Source organism: Nilaparvata lugens, chromosome 10 (assembly GCF_014356525.2).
Source record: "Nilaparvata lugens isolate BPH chromosome 10, ASM1435652v1, whole genome shotgun sequence".
Taxonomy (NCBI): Eukaryota; Metazoa; Arthropoda; class Insecta; order Hemiptera; family Delphacidae; genus Nilaparvata; species Nilaparvata lugens.
In genome coordinates this window covers 12,336,188-12,358,842 of record NC_052513.1, presented here as the reverse complement: position 1 = coordinate 12,358,842, position 22,655 = coordinate 12,336,188, and the positions used below count along the sequence as shown (strand labels likewise).

General features: G+C 32.4%; 1 protein-coding gene across 11 annotated transcripts in view; it reads right to left on the bottom strand.

Annotated features, from left to right (window-relative positions):
• Positions 1 to 3,842: 3,842 nt before the first annotated feature.
• Positions 3,843 to 22,655, bottom strand: part of LOC111049000 (trithorax group protein osa) — a 466,078-nt gene continuing 447,265 nt past the window's right edge. For 9 of the 11 annotated variants that reach the window (XM_039436315.1, XM_039436313.1, XM_039436314.1 and 6 more), the window contains 5 exons: positions 22,422 to 22,616; positions 20,168 to 20,230; positions 17,378 to 17,685; positions 15,139 to 15,332; positions 3,843 to 7,604 (listed from right to left, as the gene is read on the bottom strand). In XM_039436315.1, coding sequence (XP_039292249.1) covers positions 7,323 to 7,604; positions 15,139 to 15,332; positions 17,378 to 17,685; positions 20,168 to 20,230; positions 22,422 to 22,616 — 1,042 coding nt within the window. In that variant the 3' untranslated portion in view covers positions 3,843 to 7,322. Of the gene's footprint in view, positions 7,605 to 15,138; positions 15,371 to 17,377; positions 17,686 to 20,167; positions 20,231 to 22,421; positions 22,617 to 22,655 lie in introns of all 11 variants that reach the window. The other 2 variants (XR_005572269.1, XM_039436316.1) reach the window with 2 other exon arrangements.

Sequence of the window (22,655 nt, the reverse complement as noted above, 5' to 3'; positions counted from 1 at the left end):
TCAGAAACTGCTATGCAAAAATAAATACAGGGGCGACTCTACAATATGAAAACTAAACAAGGAAAATTCACTCTCAAAGAACAGGAATTTTCCTACAAGGATGAAAGTTAACTGGGGAAAATTATCTTTAACAAGGACAGGGATCCCCCCCACAAGAATGAATTCTAATCGGGATAATTACTTCTAAAAGAATAGGGATTTTCCCACAGGAATACAAAACAAATTGAGGAAAATTACTCTTCAAATTTAAGGCCATCCTACTATAGGGAAGGAAACGCATATAAGCGACCAGTCCTAACATACAGTTACCTGAATTGCTGTGGATCCTGATATGGAGAATTACGAACTGATTCCCAATTCCCGTATTATAATTAGAGACTTATAAATTAAGAACTCTAAAAGAATCTGCTACAATACGTGAACGATTCAGAACCTACTGTTATCGAACCGAATAGAGCCTAGTTAAATTTCCCACTTAACTGTTTGTTGCACAAACTTAAGATCCCTCTAGGTTTCTAAACCAAGGATTATTCGCTCACCCCCAGTGATACGAGTCGGGAGAAAATAACTATCAAGAAAGAAAATCCCCAAGGAAGATCTCACTTTGAGTTGTCCAGAACTCTCCCTACAATATTCTATACTAACAAACACAAAATAGAATAATTTCCTAGTAATAAATTAGTACCGGGAACGCTGTATGGAGAGGAGATTCGCGACCCATTCATATGCTCGATTACCGAACAACTGACTCTATCCCAGGTCTCCTTGAAGCAGAACAGGGTCGCGGAAAATTAGGAGGCTGGGGGAAAAGAGATTGCCAACCAATAAGAGTCTCAGGAGATGATCACGCCACCGATTATGTGACAGGGCATGATTCAGATGATCTTGATGTTAAGGGTGTATTCATGATGACAATACTGCTAATTACTATAATAAATTAGGCCGGTAAACAATCTTTCTATTCCAGAAATTTCATGATGAACGATTCCGTCTCAACCCGGCAGCCGCTTATTGTTCCGATGATATATGGCTGCTGCTGCTGCAATGTTAGATAACAGAACGCTCAAACTAGTAAATGAAATCTGGAAATTTCTGGTTCAGATGAATCTGCTGCTGATAATTTACAGGGGTTGTCGGCGATGATGATGATGTACACACTCAACTCTAAGTTCAACAAAATAAATCCGACTGTCGACCCTATATTCCTCTACTAAAATAAAGAAAATTCGCTAAATTATATGCTGAATGACGAATTATAATATGCTCTCCATTCCTCACAAAATTCACTTTGTGACACAGAAAACAACACACATGATTTCCCCATCATTAGCATTAATAGATTTATTACAGTGATCACAAAGAGACTTGTTAACAGCGTCCGCAGCAATCTTGATCCAAAGATTTACATTATCAATGATTTAAAATCATGTTGAAACTCTATAGTGTTCGACTGTGTTGATCATACAATTCTTTTGGAAAAGATGAGCTATTATGGAACAGGTCAGAATGCTCTCAAACTTTTAAAGTCCTACCTAATGAATCGTAGTCAACTAGTAACTGTAGGTAGCATTAGCAACAAGTCGTCGTTGTTGAAGGTTGAGTCGGGTGTGCCACAAGGCTCGATACTTGGTCCTTTCTTATTTTTGGTTGCGATCAATGACATTTCAGCTTTCGTCAAGACTGATACAATTTTGTATGCAGATGATACCACTTTCTTTAACCTGAACAGTGATCTGAACATTCTGAGCCAGGAAAGCAAACACACTATGGAAAAAGCATCTCTATGGTTCAATGCAAATAGCTTTGTTCTTAATAACAGTAAAACTGAACAACTTAATTTTAATTTAAAAAGAGGACCTCCAGTGAATAACCCAGCGAGTGTGAAATTTTTAGGGATTCATATGGACTCAAAGCTCACCTGGGAGCCACATATCAAATATGTCAGCTCAAAGCTTAGCAGAGTAATTCATTTGCTCAGAAGTCTATCCGGTGTAGTACCTATGAAATATTTAAGAACGGCCTATTTTTCTTTCTTTCATAGTATAATATCTTATGGCCTCATCCTTTGGGGTAATGCTTCTCAGATCAATGATGTTCTACTCATTCAAAAGAAAGCTTTAAGAATTATAACTAACTCATCATATCTTGAGCATTGCAAACCATTGTTCATTAATCAAAAAGTTCCAACTGTGATAAACTTGTATGTATATTATGTCCTCATTTATACCCATAAGAACCTATCCTGTCTGCAGTTGAGAAGTGATGTTCATTCAATTAACACTAGGTACAGAAATCGCATTGATATACAGCACCAAAGACTGACAAAATCTCTTACTAGTTTTGAGATCACAGGACAAAAACTGTTCAACAAACTGCCTTCCCATTTACATAATGTGTCACAAAAGATATTTAAACAAAAGATATATAGTTGGCTAGTATTAAATCCGTTTTATAAATTGACTGAATTCGATGAGTGCCTAGTAAATATATGTTAGTAAATAATTAGTACCTGTCTATAAGTGTTGGTTAGTCTGATTATCTTATCTAAATTCAACTTCTCTTCATCACTCAACTGTGTGTGATACTATAGTAGTAGAAACGTCCAAATGTATTTATTGTTGTTGTTATTCTATTTGTTAATATTATAATAATATCTATTTGTTCTATTTTACAATATTAACCATCATTACATGAGCATTGTGTATATACTACTGTAGAAGTGTGTGACTTGAACTTATCGTTGTTATGTTATATATTGACGTTGTCTATGCTGTAAAGGCTTTTCGACAATAAAATTGTATTTATTTATTTTATTTATTAATATTAACAATTCACAGCAAGTGAATTAATGAGGTAATTTATCATGATAAATATTTTCTCTTCTAGTTCAACGCTACGGTCACAGAAAATACTGGTAGCCTAATAAATTAGGCTACACTAACTTAAGAGCTAAAAACTATTAAATTTTTCACTATAGTTTCTAGCATCATAAGCCTATGCAGTAGGAAAAAAATTCCACATGTTAGCTTCTTTCAGTAGCTCACCTAAGATCAGACAGCCAGTAATTTGATTATATTAGGATGTAGAAGTATTAGGTTGAAATAATTATAGGCCTATAAGGTTTGCTTTACAACTTCTGTGCAAACATAGAAGTTCCGCTGGTTCTAAGATAAGTCTAGGTTAGTTGAAACTAGATGTATCCTACCTTGTTTTCACAAACATAATTTCAAAAAGATCGAAATAAGTTGTTCTGTCCCAAAAATTTAAACTTTAGGCGCTCATATCTCTAAAAGTGATCAGAAAAAAAATGTTTTCCTGAGAAAACTTTTTCATTTTGATAGCTCGTTGAAAGATGAGTTTTCTAATAATAGAATCGTCATAGACTAGGAATATTCTTTATCTTGAAATAATATGTCCTATACATTAATAAGAGAAATTAAGTTTATTTTAGCTGTTGTTCAGGACTCCTTGACTTGAAACATAGTATCGAGAGTACGTTTGTGTTGCTGTGGAAATATCCATATTAAATGGAAACGACTTGTCATTAAAACAATTTGAGATTACTAGTTTCGGATGTTACACATCATCCATCAATCTCTATAAAACTAGCTACTATATTAATTATTTTACACAAAGTAAACTAGCGACTCTGTGTACTGGAGAGATTGATAATGGCGTAACAACCGAGACTAGTATCTCAGTTTGTTTTGATCAACCAGTGGTTCTGAAAATACTGAGTTGTTTGGTATTGAGTAGTTATCACCACCAGCCAGAATTGCACTTTCATTCCGATTCAATTTGGATGACCAATGAAGGATTCGATGTAATAAATAACTCACGAATATTTTATAATGAATTTTATTATATCATGAAATATACCATACATCAAACATATGTTGTTTTTAAATTATCATTTCAATATTACAAACGGGAATTTCAGCTTGTCTTAATGTGTGGTATTTTATGGTGATCATTAAGCACTCACTATTCTTATAAATATCTTTCTCTTTTGTTATTCACAGTAAAATACAATAAATTGAAAACAATAATATTACTATGTGTTTCCAGAGCTTAAGACAACCAACTCTACTATACATACAAAGATTCGTTGCAAATACTTCTTTTAATAGTATGAACACAAACTAAACACATTTAGTCGAATACAATGCTCAATTCACTTGTCTAGTGTTTAATCATTTGATTAACCTAATTTTATTTACACTTTCAATGAAAAACACCAATTATTACTATTAAAATAACTAAATTATTGTATCTATTCAAAATTATTACGAATATGATTTCAATAATAAAAGGGTAACAAAACTTGTGAGCTTCAAATGAATACATGAATAAAGCATTATTGAAATGAATACTACATTAATTCAACAATATCACAACAAAATAACAACAATCTATTAACAAAAACAGTCTAAGAACTATAACAAACATAACTTACGATAAATTTAGCACAACATTGCTACATTCTTCCCTATAGCTATCCACTTGTTTTTGTATATAGAACAATAATTTATCATCATTATTTATCCGATCAAGTTACTGGTTAAATCGAAACAGCAATTTTATTACAAAATACAATTTACACTGCTAGGTATATAGGTACGAGCTTAAAAAACACTATTTTATAGATCAATTTAATATCCCTGTTTACCTTTACAAATGTTCGTTTGATAATTTAGTAAAATTTCGTTATAATGTGCAATTATTTTGTGGAATTGAAATAAAGGCAAAATGATGAAATATCTATTGATGTACAAAATATTGAAATTCACTGTCAATAATACAGTCACAAGAGAGAAAATTATTGTAAAATTCAGATCTGTTGAATAGTTAATATTTTATATTCAACTAAAAATTTGAAACACTAATGATTTTATGTTGTGAAAAAAATAAATGCATTTGTATGTTATAACATTTTCTATGACTACCTAATTGGTATTTACACAATTTTTCACATCAAGTTAATAGTTACAACCAATTCTGATTTTTCTGGAAAGCATCCAGCCAAATATCTGAATCTTTATCTCGTTCTGTATTCTAGTTCAAATATACAAACATCTTTACACATTATGTCTAACATTTACATTAAAAATTTATACACCTGAACAATTACTCTAAGAATGTCTTGTTATTTGCATAACAAATGATTTTTCGGAATCAATTTTTATGAGCTGAATTGAAGTTCTCTGATTTTTGTTAATTAAAACATCATTTCCAAGCATAGTGATTCACCTTACAAACATGTTCTTAAGAGTGAATTGTAAGAATCAATTGATACATTATCCACTCCTATTCATTACTAAATACAGTGGTTTAAAATGTAATAGAACTGCTACTAGATTGGCCAAGAACATATTTCAAATAAATCAGTAGTAAAAATATTATGACATAACACAATCTGAATCTGAAAATAAATTTGAAGATTAAATATAATATTATTATAATATAATCACTAATATCCTTTTATTTTCTACGATGACACGACAATTTTCATTTGGATACTTGATAATGGGATGAATACCTGAAACTGGTCGTCTAAACAAAGAAAATAGAAGGGTAATATTGTGATTCTATGTAATAATATTAGCAAGTAGCCCTGAACAAAATAAATAATTACCACCAATCAATAAAATTATATTTTCCAACAAAATTATTATGTGATGTTAACATTGCAATTCAACTCTTATCTAATACAGTAATAAAATATTTCATTCATTACATTGGATTGAATAATTATGCAATTTTACCACAGAACTGACTAGAATATTCAAGAAGTACGGCAGCTGACCTGATTGACTAGTTATTGCATTATTGCACTGTTTGCTAATCAGTCTAGAAAAGATAAATTCATATTTAAATTTCCAATCAAAGTCAATCTCATGATATAGAATAATAATTCATTTAATCTCTTCTCGAATAAAATGGATACAACTATCTCAAACAATTGAAATTTGTGAAAAAGTATAACTTAATACTTCTCAATTCTTATGAAACTTCCAATGGATAATTCTCAATACATTGCACCCAGGTTTAATTCAACTTATGTTTGGTAGTATCCGTTTAAAACATAAAGAACTTCAATCCAAAATTATCCTAGAAATAACTAATACTACAAGACAGCATCTCAAAGAATAAATATTCTATCAGCAATGACTAGATAGAGAACTCAAAGGTAACTTGAAGAAACAATCTATATTATATAATTCTGAATAACGCAGTTCAATTTTGACATATACAACTGTAACTACCATCAAAACATAGGAGTTTTCAATTACACAAGTATTCATTGGTTCACTTAAAACGGTCAAAATAAGTAGGTAGTAGTTTTTTCCATCTTGAAAACATCCATTGCCAATCCTACCAGAGGAGCATTAGGAAAAGAAATGAAATCAAGAGGTATCCATCCTAACAACACATAGAAACTATGACAATAATAGTTTTGAAGCAGCTTCCTTTTTATTTTGAAGTATTCTTATCAATATTCATTATGATTCTGAGGCGAATACAAAAACAAATCCAATTGACATTTATATAATTCTGAAAATTCTCAAGAATATACAAAACAAATGCTGATATTATGTATTTCTATGACGTAAGTTTTAAATCCAATTCAACCAAACTCATGTTAATAAAGACTTCTAATCTCATTTGAGAGTGATTGTGTAAACCTATCCTGGTATGAGTCCTTCAACATTACTAACTAAATAAGACTGACAAAAAAAATGTATTATTAACTTTATCTTTTTATTACTTATCACCTTTAATCACTCTCTGGTGAAAACAATCAAAACTAAAACTAACTAGTTAAATGGTTAAAGTGGTTAATCCTTAAATGAAAAATACGTTTCATAAGCAATACTAATACAAAATTAAGAAATATTTAAAGTTTGAGGCAATAGCCTGTTTTTCTTTTGTGAGAATCTTGTTTGCTTCATTCAATAGATAAATAAATACTGACGTAAGTGAAACATTTGCCCGGTTTCTTGGACAGATATTGAATCTAATGGATCATTGAACCTTTAAATTTAGCTTGTTTTTTCTGAATATTGTAGTTGTTTGGTTCATCCAATGGATAAATAAATACTGACGTAAGTTAAATACTTGCCCGGTTTCTAGGGCAGTTATTTGAACAGTAATGAACCATTGAACCTATAGATTTAATGGTTCATTAGATTAAAATAGAAACCGGGCCCTAGCCTGTCAACTTGGAGTGGTTCCTGCTAAAAACGGTGAGCTGGTCTGGACGCGGTTCACCTTGAATAGTAGTCGTGCGAGTTGACCTGCGCCCAGACGGGTGGCGGGGTTCAGATGGGCATTGGCACGACGGTGCAGTCCTGCAGTGCCGACTTGATCTCGTACATGCTGCGTTGGTTCTCCTCGCAGTAGACCGGGTTGCCCTCAGGGCCCGTGCTGCTCGTGCAGAGCGTTTGCAGTTTGCTCAGGTAGTTGTCAAAGTTGTCCTGGTTCATCTTCTCCTGCGGCCCGTTCGGCAGCCGCACGTGCTCCAGGATTGTGATCATGTTGTTGCGCAAACTCTCAAAGTACTCGTTCATGTTGTTGCTGCGCTGGCTGATTATTTGCGTTTCCTGAAACACACAAAACAAACCACTCGTTTAGGTAAACTAATGGAAACTAGGACAGGTTTCAAGATTTGATCCAAAGTGGTTCTGATTTCCATATCAAAAACCAATCTATAATAAAATGTACTGTTCAATGAATAAAACATTTATTTTTAAAGAAACAATCTAAAGATGACAGTTTCTTGATCCTTTCCGAACTCCGATGTACGCAGTTAAATACTGTTTTAATGTTTTGTTACAACGGAATGCAGTCAATTATCCAAGTAAATATGCAAAATTTGTTTGCTTACTGACTGGAGTACTTTCGAACGTCAAGCATCCATTTTCAACAGTCTGTCAACTTAAATAATTAACATCGTTGTAGAATACATTAAAACAGTGTTAATCTAACAAATCTTAAAACAATCTAACTGAATTTAGAGGTATTCCATAGAATTACAACTAACCTTTTTATTTTCTTTGAGATAAGACTAGTTTCGGGAATTATCCCATTATCATGTGTCAAAATAAAAAGGATACTAGTAATAGAATTCTGTGAAATAAACCTTTCAAGAAGCCCTATTGAAATAAATGATGAATTTAGAATATAACCAATAAACAGGAGACAGAAATAAGCCAAATGTTTATCGATATCCATTCTAAATATAATATTATTTCCTTCTTCACAATATGCAACAGTTATTAAGAAGATATTAGAAATATTTTCACTAGCTAAGAAGATTCTGAGTTGTTTACTTATAAATATTACTCTTTTTCGACTGAATTTACTAGTGGTCTACCTATCTTAAGTTTTCATTTTCAGCGACACGACAGCTTTCAAATCAAATCAAATTTATTCACCAATTAACAACAGTACTACAAGAAAATAAATAATTTTTTGTCAAATAATTGGCGTGGCTAGAAAAAGAAACACATTTATACCATTCCTAAGTGGCAATGAGGAGTGGCTAATTCATAATCATTTTAAATTTTGTATTGCCACTTGAAAATGGGATGATGTGTATATTTCAAGACAAAAAAAAATGGGAATTAGTCAATTAATTGGAAAAATACTATTGAGTAGTCCTGGAAAAATAAATCACGAAGGAAGTGAGTTAAAATAAGAAATAGAAAGAAGTATGAATAAAAAGTTAAAAGCTTATAATAAATTTTATAAGCGGAAGCAAAAGAATAAAGTTGAATTCAAATAAAGTCCACCTAATGAGAGCAGTGCGTGTGCTTAAGTAATGATGAATCATAGAATAAAATGATAATAGCTCTCAAATATGTAACTTGATTAGGATTATTATGGTAGTTGTGTCGGTTTTGACAGTAACGAGTACTGACGTATCATATTTTCGAATTAGGTGGACCAAGAATCAATGGAAATCTCGTGTATCTACAGCAGGTGAATTGCTTTTACGATCATTTCTCAAGAGATCGAGCAGAATTTGTTTGAGGCTATGGACTAGAGTGGAATAGGTATTGAGAAAAATCTTTATAGTAGCCCATATCGAATAGCAATCTACAATGGAGTGGACTGTTAGAAGAATAAAAAACATAATTTTAAAGAAAAAGTGTATAACAAAATCCAGGTTGTAACAGACAGGAGAGAAGAAATAAACAATCACAAAAGTACCATAAGTAAAATGTGAACTGTCTAAGATTTGCAAGGCAATTTATAGAAGAAGGTGATTGTGATCAATTTTGCTGTGATTGGCTTGGTCCATTCAGCCAATCACAATAACTATTTACAGGGACATTGGTTGGTCTTCAAACCAGCTCTATCTTCATCTTTCTTCAAAACTATTTCGACTATACTGATAAAGGATAGGCATTAGTAATATAAGTACAAAAGAAGGATTCTTTGAGAAATGAGTATTCATATTCATATATTCGTTCAAAAACATAACAATATTGAAAAAACAGGCTACAGTAGTGGGTACAAGGAGCAATCCTAGTACTCACTTCAATTTTTATTACATTTATTAAGTTGTAGGTAACATAAACGTAGATGCTCCAAGACTGATAATCATAGTGAGGATTACGTTATAATGGCAGTATTTGATTAGTATTACTGTTGCTATTCTGGTCTATCATTGAACAAATCAGATAGCATTAGCCTTATCTAGTTATGCAACGTTGCCAGATCGTTTTTAATAATTTAGAAATTTAACTAATCAACAAAATATTCAATCTCAATTATGGAAATTTATTATTTAATTATTGTAATATATATTTTCCTAACAAATAAAATATAATTGATTATTTAAAACAAGAATGAACAGTTAATACTATATCAGATATACCGGTATCAGCTATCTTCTATAGAAGGCAGAGGCAAGGCCGAAAATCGGCAACGCTGTTCTCCTATCTATCTCCACTGCCATTATAACGTGAACCTCACTATAGTACTTGGATTGTGATAATACTTTCAAATGAAATAATAGAGGCTGTAAAGTATAGCTTACATCTATTGGGTACAGCTTATTGACTAACGTATTCAAAAAGTATTTCAAGAATCGACTAAATCTAGAGATCTGATTTCTTGATCGACATGATTCTAACTTTGAGTTCATCCATCTGAATGTTTTTGGACTCATGACTGGGAAATAAAAATTCAGGTTCGGGAAAAGACCCAATTATTTCTGGTACAAAATGACTCATTGATGTTCAAAGACGCATTGAGTTCACCCAGCTGAATGTTTTTGGACTCATGACTGGTAAATGAAAATTTAGGTTTGGGAAAAGACCCTATTTTTCTGGTGACTTCATTGATGTTCAAATACGCAAGGATACTACTTGAATGGCCGACATCTGAAAAAGCTGCCTATTTCAAACGTAACTGATCGATCAAAGAAATCTTGAATTTGAGTAGAATTTTAATTTTTAGTTTCTTGATATAAGGAGGTTGATCCAAAATACTACAAAACGTTGAAACCAACTGAATAGGGAACACTTTTTACACTTGCAATAACATGCAATTGTTATCTATCTGGTTTAGAATACTTTTAATGCAATTTTCTATTTATTTTTACCAGCAGTATTACAATATTTTTCAGGATTGCGTCACATCAATCTTTTGAATTAGTTGAAAATTATTGATAGTAATTAGAGTTGAATAAAAATAAGAAATACAGTTGGAAAAATATTTGTATCAAACCGACAGAAACGTTACTACCAATAATGTATATACTTGAGTACCTATAAAAATTCCTGATTTGATGAACATAGCGCTTTAATAAGATTTTTGTTATTAGGGCAATAACTTGATTTTATCATTTTCGCTAACCAGAGCAATGAAAAGCAAGATTTACTTACCAAAAAACCTTCTCATTGATTGCTGTAATGCAATTCGTGCAATGAAGAAAGATTCTTTGATTTAGCGAAGAATATAAAATAACTATATTCACTTTGAATAGCCTCATTAAAATAGCAATCAATACCTTGATAATGATAATTTCTAGTTAATAAAGAAATTTGGTTTGCGACTAGTTGAGGAAGAGTTTTATATAAAGTTAGAAGGGGAAAACACGTTGAGTTCAATTCGGCAAGGAAGCTGATCCAACAGTAGAAAAAGGAAAATTATTATGAAGGTGAAAACATTACTGGTAATTGGTGCAGTTTTATTTGTGATTTGAAAAAATGCATAAATTGGGTTGAAAATTGGAAATAAACTTGGAAGTACATTCAAAGCTAATGTCTCTGGACATTCTACAGTACTACTTGAACAATAAAATGCGACTATGTTTCATCAGTCTTGCAGTACGGTTTTTACAATATCCAATTCAATTTGTCATAAAAAATGGAAGTAGTTAATAGAAAGCGGCTTTGTGAATTATAGCAAATGTAAAAAGCTATGTCCATATGAAACATAGGAGTGGCCCGAAAAAATATCTTGGCCATTTCAGTGATCGAGTAGAGGATTACCAAGCTAGCGATCTAGTCACTATGCTACGGGTTGATTACTCCATAAATTTTCTAGTATTACACTAACAAGAGATGAATTCTAATTAATAAACAATTTAACTTGAAAATGACCTATGGTCGAAACTAGTCGTTAAAATATTTTTAAGTTTTTAATAAAGAGTACTACAAGTTTTTATTAATTTGAATAAAGTAGCCCATATGAGTGAAGTGATTTTAGATGAATTCTACTATGGATAAGTTAGTTTAGCCTTATGCAGCCTGCACACAGGGAAAATAGTAGCTAGGGAAATGCCATGTATTTGAGTTCCGATTCGGCATTCCCGTCACAACAAGTGTACACATTTATTATCGCTGAATATGAATATCGCAGGACCTTTGGATTATGAAGCCAGCGAGCGATTAACCCATGGGTTAAATACTACCTAATTTGCTTGTAATACACCAACATGGGATCAATTCTAAAATGGAGAACTTTATGTTAGTAGCATCTGGATTATGGTAGTGAATCTGAATTTGTCAATCAAATACTTGAATATTGTAAATAATATTTTCCTACAGTTACATTGAAAAGTGGCCATTGCTGCACTGATTACAGAACTCAAAGAATCACTTTTCCGCTCTAGTGCGGGAAAAATTTTTCTGCACTCCAGATTTGCAACATGGCAACGCAAAATACTTAGTAGGTTATATGTAGCAACAGTGCAGCAAAATCAAAATGAAGTTGGTAACAGTGACTGGGCTGCTATAGTGAGCAGAGGTGCAACGAAGCACAACGCGCTAATTATTAGTATTAGATATTATAACCAACGACAACGAGGACTTTAGGATTTTAGGATTAAGGTTTTTATCAATAATAAAATTACACAGAAAAACATTTGATGGATTTCAGGCAATTTTACCCATAATTACCCACTTTTCATATTCAATGGTAACTGTAGGAAAAACTTAATGTGAAATACGTGCGCAAAGTTCCTCTGCTGCACTCAAGAAACCATTCCGCCCTCGCCTACGGCTCGGGCGTAAACGTTTCTTTCGGTGCAGCAAACTGACACTTTGCGCACTAGTTGCACAAATAACTATAAAAGCTCATCTTTTTGAAAAAAACATTTCTTTCGTCACATATAAATAGATAGACATTGTCTTTTATGAAAGTTGGTGGAGCATCTTTGCCAACGATCTTGCTATTTCATATACTATTTTAGTTTCAAGGTTTTGGTACATGATATTATAACGTATACTTTTTTGAAATAAACTTCAATTTCAATCTTCTATCAAATATTTGTTTGTGTAATCCTGGCCACTAAGAGTAGAATATGCATGATACACATTACGTTATTATATTGCTACGTCATCACAGCGAAAGGCTTTGAGCAACATTTTCTGTGGTTGGGTTTCTGTATCTCCGATTCTTTGTTGTTTATTTTTTCTTCGCTGCTCTATTTAAGGAAAAATTATTTTTGTATCATTACAAATTGTAATTTTCCAGTGGCAAAAATATTGTTATTTATAATAGGATAGAATAGAATATATTGTTTATTTATTTCATATGTTGAACGCCTCTCGCTGACAAAACATGCACGATGAGCAAGTGTGTGTGCATGGTGAAATGCATGTACATGTTCATCATGCATATTCTACCATTAGTGGCTAGCCTAATGTGGCTCTAATTCACCACCACAGAATTCTAAAATTAAGACTAAAATGGAAATGAAGTTACCTTTTCGCCATGACGCAGATGCGCCTCCATGGCGCTAATGTCGGTCTTGAGGCGCATCATCTGAGATTCGACCTTGGCGTTTTCGCGCTGCAGGTGAGTGATCTCCGCCTCCAGCGAGTACAGGTCTTCGCCGCCCCCAGGGCCCCCGGCACCACCGCCTCCGACTGCCGCCCCTGAGCACATCACATCAGCGCCTGCACACAATACCATGCTGCTGAAAATTCTGCCGCAGCTAAAATTAATCAGACCAGTGGCACAGGCATTAGGGAGTGCCACCAACCGGAAATGCGCCAAACAAATTAATAGCAAAAAAATAAGTGAATCAAAGAATGGATGGATCAATAATTTATCAAATGAATAGAATAAAGCAATGAAATTATTATAAATAAATTGAACAAAACTATTTTAGGTCCAATAGCATGTGTGCTGGTGCTAGTATACAAAGATAAATGAGAAAAATAAGATAATAATGATAACTGTTATGGAAGGATCAAATTATAAAAAGGATTTGACGCATCGCCGATATCCCGTCACAACAAGTGTACACATTTATTATCGCTGAATATGAATATCGCAGGACCTTTGGATTATGAAGCCAGCGAGCGATTAACCCATGGGTTAAATACTACCTAATTTGCTTGTAATACACCAACATGGGATCAATTCTAAAATGGAGAACTTTATGTTAGTAGCATCTGAATTATGGTAGTCAATCTGAATTTGTCAATCAAATATTTGAATATTGTAAATAATATTTTCCTACAGTTACGTTGAAAAGTGGCCATTGCTGCACTGATTACAGAACGCAAAGAATCACTTTTCCGCTCTAGTGCGGGAAAATTTTTTCTGCACTCCAGATTTGCAACATGGCAACGCAAAATACTTAGTAGGTTATATGGAGCAACAGTGCAGCAAAATCAGAATGAAGTTGGTAACAGTGACTGGGCTGCTATAGTGAGCAACGAAGCACAACGCGCTAATTATTACATTATATATTATAACCAAGGACAACGAGGACTTTAGGATTTTAGGATTAAGGTTTTTATCAATAATAAAATTACACAGAAAAACATTTGATGGATTTCAGGCAATTTTACCCATAATTACCCACTTTTCATATTCAATGGTAACTGTAGGAAAAATTTAATGTGAAATACGTGCGCAAAGTTCCTCTGCTGCACTCAAGAAACCATTCCGCCCTCGCCTACGGCTCGGGCGTAAACGTTTCTTTCGGTGCAGCAAACTGTCACTTTGCGCACTAGTTGCACAAATAACTATAAAAGCTCATCTTTTTGAAAAAAACATTTCTTTCGTCACATATAAATAGATAGACATTGTCTTTTATGAAAGTTGGTGGAGCATCTTTGCCAACGATCTTGCTATTTCATATATACTATTTTAGTTTCAAGGTTTTGGTACATGATATAACGTATACTTTTTTGAAATAAACTTCAATTTCAATCTTCTATCAAATATTTGTTTGTGTAATCCTGGCCACTAAGAGTAGAATATGCATGATACACATTACGTTATTATATTGTTACGTCATCACAGCGAAAGGCTTTGAGCAACATTTTCTGTGGTTGGGTTTCTGTATCTCCGATTCTTTGTTGTTTATTTTTTCTTCGCTGCTCTATTTAAGGAAAAATTATTTTTGTATCATTACAAATTGTAATTTTCCAGTGGCAAAAATATTGTTATTTATAATAGGATAGAATAGAATATATTGTTTATTTATTTCATATGTTAAACGTCTCTCGCTGACAAAACATGCACGATGAGCATGTGTGTGTGCATGGTGAAATGCATGTACATGTTCATCATGCATATTCTACCATTAGTGGCTAGCCTAATGTGGCTCTAATTCACCACCATAGAATTCTAAAATTAAGACTAAAATGGAAATGAAGTTACCTTTTCGCCATGACGCAGATGCGCCTCCATGGCGCTAATGTCGGTCTTGAGGCGCATCATCTGAGATTCGACCTTGGCGTTTTCGCGCTGCAGGTGAGTGATCTCCGCCTCCAGCGAGTACAGGTCTTCGCCGCCCCCAGGGCCCCCGGCACCACCGCCTCCGACTGCCGCCCCTGAGCACATCACATCAGCGCCTGCACACAATACCATGCTGCTGAAAATTCTGCCGCAGCTAAAATTAATCAGACCAGTGGCACAGGCATTAGGGAGTGCCACCAACCGGAAATGCGCCAAACAAATTAATAGCAAAAAAATAAGTGAATCAAAGAATGGATGGATCAATAATTTATCAAATGAATAGAATAAAGCAATGAAATTATTATAAATAAATTGAACAAAACTATTTTAGGTCCAATAGCATGTCTGCTGGTGCTAGTATACAAAGATAAATGAGAAATGAAAAAGATGTCAGTTCCACCATTTATTTTGAACGGAAAACATCTTTTTCATTTCGCCTTAATATGGAGAGATTCCACAACATATCTGTGTCTTGTGTAAATTAAATTAATCAGTTTAAAACATACACATTCCATTGATTTATTTTATCGGTATTCAGATGATACAGAGCTATTCTAGTTGATGATCAGTTACAGTTTTCTCGCCTCAATTCACATCACATTTTCATACAAAATCATCCATCAAAATAATAATTTTGTTCCTTCATCTTATCATTCTCCTTATTCTTTGAAATAAGGCGAAATTGAAGATTGGATGTATAAGGCCTTTATGTTTACTTGTGTCTCTCCCTTTTACATCCTAAATGTTACATTACGGTAAAATTGAGGATTAAGTCAATTGAGTTGCTTTTTATTCTTTCTATGCATTCTGTTAGTTTTTCTCACTGTGTCCATTATCATTATTTTGTTTTTATATACCAGATTAATTTAATTTTCAGTGACTCTGAAAGAACAATTTTAATATAATAATGAAGAAAATAATTTTATCTATTTCCTTTTATAAGATTAGATATAAATAGGTATGATTTTGTTTTTACCAAAATAGATTGTAAATTTAGTTTTGTTAAAAGAGTTCTTTGTTGATTAGAAAAAACTTGAAAAATTCTTCTTGTTTTGTTTTGTTAAATATTGGTACAAATGTTTACAATATTCATAACACATAGTGTAGAAATGGAACACAATTGATTCAGTTTATTTTAGTTTTGTTGAAGGATTTTTTAGTTTATTTTGTTGTAGTTAGTTTTTTTTTGTTGAATGATATTCCGATTTGTTTGAATGTGTTCTGGTTTATTGTACTTTAGTCTAAGATTAAGTTATTATGTTAAGCGACTCATCCCTCAGCACAAGCATTATGCTTAAAGAGGGATGAACCATTAAAATGTCTTCAAGAGCACTTTCCTTTCATTATTATTATCATTCATTATTTATATCCTATTTTATTTTTATTTTTAATATTGTATTATTTGTATTTATTTTATCTAGACATAGGGTTCTGTTTATTTATTAAATTTTAATAATTGTGAAATGCGTTTGTGTTTTTGAATGTAATTGTAATGTAATTTATTTTTATTGGTTGAATAAAGCATTTATTTATTTTTATTCAACAGTAGATTCCTTTTATTCTATGATGAATTTATTCTTTCATGTCAAAAATAGACAACTTATACTTATTTCATAAAAAGTTTAATTCTAATTCATCAATAGTGGGCGTTCAATACTTCCAAGGCTGGCATTTTAAAATAATTTTATATTATTTTTATTTGGAATTAATCCAAAATTTTGTAAGTACGTATTCTAATTTTTCTTTCAAAATTAAGAATGTATTTTAGCCATAATCTTCCTATATCCTCTCTGGTTTTCAAAAAACTGCATGTAAATAAAGCTACCAATCCATCCTTTTATTCTGTAACATTGTATTCCGAAATAAACCATTAAATAATCAAGTATGGTGTCCGTCTAGTCTTTTGTAGTTCAACTCCTTTCATTTTGTAAAATTATTTTTCGAAATAAATCTCCCAAGCAAGTAGCCCTATGAATCCGACTGGTCATTTTGTAATTTAATTCACCTAATGAGCAATAAATCTTTCTATGACCATTATTATAAGTATCAATTAATAAATCTATTTTGCTAAGGGAATATCATGATGAACCATTTTCAACCATTGTCATTATGCTTTTGGTACAAATAAATTTGATGAAGAAGATTATGATAAATGTATTACCTGGTTGACGCAGCTTGTCGGCCGAGTAGGGGTCGGGCTTCTTGGGCGGGAGGCCGGCGAGTGGATGATGGGAGGGCGGATGCGGCGTGGCGGACGCGGTGGGACACCCGGACAGCGAGCGGTGCGTGAGGAAAGTGCCGTTGACGTGGCCGGCGCCGTCGCAGCCGGGCGTCGGACAGTTGACGCCGTCCAGTTTCGCCGCGGCCGCCGCCGTCACCGCCGCCATGGCCGCCTTGTGTTGTTCCACAGTGCCGCCGCTTTCCAGCACTCGCATCTTGTTGCGGTTCGCTATCGGGCAGCCGGACGCGCTGCAAACAGACTCAAATTAATTTATTGCTTAAAAATAATACACTAAAACGATGCATAACATATTTTTTAAAATCACTTGAAAGTGCAAAAAATATAATGATTAAATTTCTTAAAATTGATTAGCGTTACCAGCAAAACCTTATTGGTTTGTGTGCTGGCGACGTTCATTTCCCTAACTATTACAATACATAAATAATAGCGCAATTGTCTAATGGCGTATGCTATTACTCAATATCACCTTTTTGTCCCAGGATTTTTTTGCTGGGTCTTGAAATTTAAATAGTTAGATACTGTATTCTATTACAACAGCATCTGAGATCACCAGAAGCAATACATTTTAAGAGTAGAGCAGTCTTGGGCTAAGCCTGTTGCACTCGCTCAGTCTCGCTCATTATTATGGTTTCTAATTGTATTGATGAATGATTTTTTTTATTTGAATTGAATTACTATCTTAATTTTTATACAAATTTTAATTTTATTATTTTTGTTTTATGACAAAAGAATACTTTAGATCTATTGCCATTCTGTTGTACATTTATTGTGAATTTATCACACATGGAGATAACGCTTTAATAGCGTTTAAAGAAACACATTAGGATGTTTTAATTTGAAATAAAGAATAAAATTAAATATAAGAATAATCCAATAGTAGCTTACATTCAAGTCTAGTTGAGAATTCGATTGCAATAAATTATGGTTATAATTTCATACTATTGTTAATTCATTTAGTGACAATGTTTACAATAAATAAAATTTGTCCATTTACAACAGTTTTCTCACACTAGAGGATTTTAAAACAGAAATATTTATTGTTTTGTGGAAGTTTCGAAAATTTTATTAAATGTCCCACATTGTAATTTATTGATTTTTTGCCGAATTTACAATAATCCATGTTTATGTTTAATGTTCACTCAATAATATTAATGCAAAATTTTTTGAATTATGAAAAATAGAAAACTCAGTTTAGATTATCTTCATAATAATTTTATGGATGAAATATTTAAAACGAAAAACAATAATTATTTCAAAGAACTTTCATGAAAGCTTATGCGCAAGCTGGTGCCAACACATATTACCAGTATATTAATAGCTATTTTATTGTTTCTTTGTCAAAAATAGAATAATAATACACTTATTATTTAGAGTCTACAATTGAAAGCATTATGGCAGTGAACAAGCTAAAGTAGATATTAATGACACACTAAAATCCACCACTTATTTGACATTAATTACAGTAATCACATAAGTTACAGTGCAACATTACATTAAAGATCTCTCACCATAAACGTAAAAAAGGATAAACTGATGGAACTAGTGGCATAACTACAACTATCTACAGCCTGCGCTACATAGTACAGGATTTAACATACAACATATTACGTAATGGAAATTGGTCTATAGAAAGATTCTAGTCTCTACAGTAAATGAAAATTTATAAATAAAACATGACAAGAATACAAAATAACTAAAAAGCTATTGAAAATAGATATAGCCTAGTAATACAAAATTTCAAATTAAAAGTGAACAAGACAAATTGAGAGCAACATTTACAAAAGTCTATCAATATACAATAAAAAGCAAAATAGGCTACATCACTACAATCTGCAACATTGTGCAAATAGCTGAGCATTCTTTCAAAATAAAATATTTTCTATTTTGGATCAAATAAGTCCAGACTAGATCAGATTCAGATATAATTGTGAATGAATAACAATCTGAGATAGTATTGATTAAAAAAAAATATATATAATAGGTTACTGCTTTAGAGTATTATGTGAAGGATATGAATAAAAATTACTGTAATAGTATTATGTAGTAGTATTAGTGAATTTCGTTAAATAGGAGCTATGATTTTTCATAGATATATATCTCTTCGGTTAGTCTCATAGATTCTGAATAAAACTTTTCAGTTGAAAAATTGACTTTTTATTTCTAAGCTGTGAAATCTGAGTTTAAATCTTAGTTTAATAATTGATTGATGTGTTGCTTCAGTTAGCTAACATAGGCTAACATAGCTAACATAGGCTAACTTAGATTTGCACTATGTGTATCTAGAAGAGATTTTATAATTTGGCCAAAAGCTGTTTAAAAAAAAAAACAATTGTAAATGCTTCAAAGAACAAATAATAACTATCAATAAACTATAATATACTATTTATATAGCCTAATTATAGTTAAATCATATATAACTATGATTTGTCATGTTTTGATTTATTGTCTTGTTTGATGTTTAGACTTGGCCAGTATATTAAATGGTTTGATTAATAAATTGAATTTGAAATTAACAAATTGAATGGGAATAAGAACTATTGTTATCGAGTAGGAAACCTGATTTTGAATGCTGGGGTGTAATATTTTAATGGAAGACTAAAAAATAACGAGGAGTAAAGTGAACGAGAAGAGTGACAAGAAAACAAAAGAAGAGAAAAAAGTGAGACACATACACAAACACGTTCATGTTCAAATGAGACGATGACATACCTCCTATGAGATAAAAATTTTCCTGTGGCATGTCCTGAGCCATCACAACCAGGTATAGGGCACCTGATATTTAGTGAATGCATCGAGAAAAAGTAGAAAATAGTACAAATTAGGATAGATGAACAATAATTCCAGTAGAGAACAGATCGATAAACACACTGAAATGTGATATTCACGTGTAGCACAATTTAGATGTGAACTGGTTCAGACGCAGATAAGATAATGCTAACAAATTCTCAAGTTACCAGCAAAATTTTTGGATATTTTAATAGAGTAATTCAATCTTATCTGAAAATAGAATACATCAATAAATGTATACAATAGATACATCATAGATGAAACAGACGATAGTGGAGATGAATGTTAGTTGACATAAATCCACTAATCGCCTAGTTAATACAATCAAATATTGACAAAAGATTTTAGTTCATGTTGAGTATAAATCGACAAGTTGTTAAATATTGGAAGTTTTTGATTGACTACTATCGAACAGTGATGTGGATTACTGGAGCAAGACTCATATATCATAACTTTACAAATTAAGATAGATATTGTTTTTTTTCGAAAAGATCTTTAATTTTGGTTTTTTCAGATTGCATTGCTAATACTCTACGGTACTTGAAATTGTTGATCTCTTGTATAAGACTTCGAATATTATTTTCTCAAAAATGAAGTTCTGGAGGTACTATTTACTGTACTAGTGTAAGTCTAGCACAACACTTGGGCAGATTTTGTTATAAATGGTAGGAACAAGAAATACAATGCGAAGGAATACATAAAATACGATATCATGAAGAATGAAACATATTCAAAGAATATGAAGCTCCATTCCTAGTCTCTTACACAACAGAATTAAGAGAACTGGCTTGTTTCTAGTTTTGAACAAAGAATCGAAACACTTTCTAGCATATATTTATTGATTATTTTGTAATGTCATAAGATTTCTTAGTCAAATTTATTCAATACTCGACTAGCCCAACATAGCAATAAGAAATTGTTGTTCAATGAACACAAGAAGCAAGATGAACCAATCATGGAAATAAAAATGATTAAATAGTACCACCGTTAGTTTAGTTAGTTATTAACATTGCTATTTTTTGGGTTTTACACTATTTTATAAAGATCACTGTAGGTTATTAAAAGCTTGAGTCGATTATGGACAGACTCGTAATGAAAAATAGTTATCGATAGTCTATAAACATCAAACCATTTTAGTTAGAAAATAAACTGTTCATATAAAATTTAAGATTCAAACAGCTTTAGGGAAATGCTTGTTGGATCTTTCTGCATATTTATTCATTATTCTATCAAATTTGATTAATCATGACAATTGGGTACACGAAACACTATATTCATAGAATAGTTTTTAGTGTACATTTTTTCTAATTCTATGTAAGTTTAAATTGATCGATTTTGTTTTGCATTACAGTAATCTATTGTAAAATTTTATTGGTTCGAGTATCCGCTGCTAAACCTCGAGTATGAGCAGGACATCAGCTAGGACGTCAATAATTTACTCTCTTTCTAGTATGGAAGATATCTTAATAATTCATAATAAATAATGGAAAGACGAATTCAAGTTTTCACATCTCATACTAAAATGTCAAGCTGTCTTGAAATAGAAATTGTCACACCAAAATTGTGTCAAACTTTAATCGTCCTAAATTACAAAATTTCAGGATATATAGTCTATATTTTTAGACGGTGAACTCTTGTATTTGTTCTCGAAAAAAGTGAGAAAATTACCTAAATTGGAGTATAGCCTACATTATTTATCAAAAATCAGGATTGAAAGACTGTTTTCTTGTTGATCGTCTCCCAAACATTGACTTGAGTTTGTTCACGGAATAAACTAGATAGAATGAATCATCTCTCAAGTCTCTTACTAGTTTGAGAAGTTCACGGAATAAATTAGAATGAATCATTTCTCAAGTTTCTTACTAGTTTGAGAAGTTCACGGAATAAATTAGATAGAATGAATCATCTCTCAAGTCTCTTACTAGTTTGAGAATATCAACTTACTTAGGATAAGTTAATAAAATCAAATTAGATTTAAATAACTTAGTTAAGATAAGAATGGTTTGAAAATCTCAAATTTACTAGGAACTGATATGATGGTGAATGGTAACAACCGAAACTAGTTTCTAATTTTCGATACTAAATTTTTCAATGAAAAGTGGTTGTAAGTTTAACAGCTTCAAATATTCTTATTCGTATTAGAATTAACAGCGATATTAAACTAGAGAGACCTCACCTGAGCGGTTCGGAGTCCTGTCCGTCCCTGGGTTTACTCTTGGGCTTGTTGGCCCTGGGACAGCCGGACAGGCTGCGGTGCGACGAGTAGTTGCCCGTGACATGCCCGGACCCATCACAGCCGGGAGTCGGACACTTCAGCTCCTGCGAGTGCGCCTGGATTTGCGAGCGGTCTGCCCGCGGACAGCCCGACAGGCTGAAACCAACCAACCTATTAGAATGTAAGTTTAGTAAC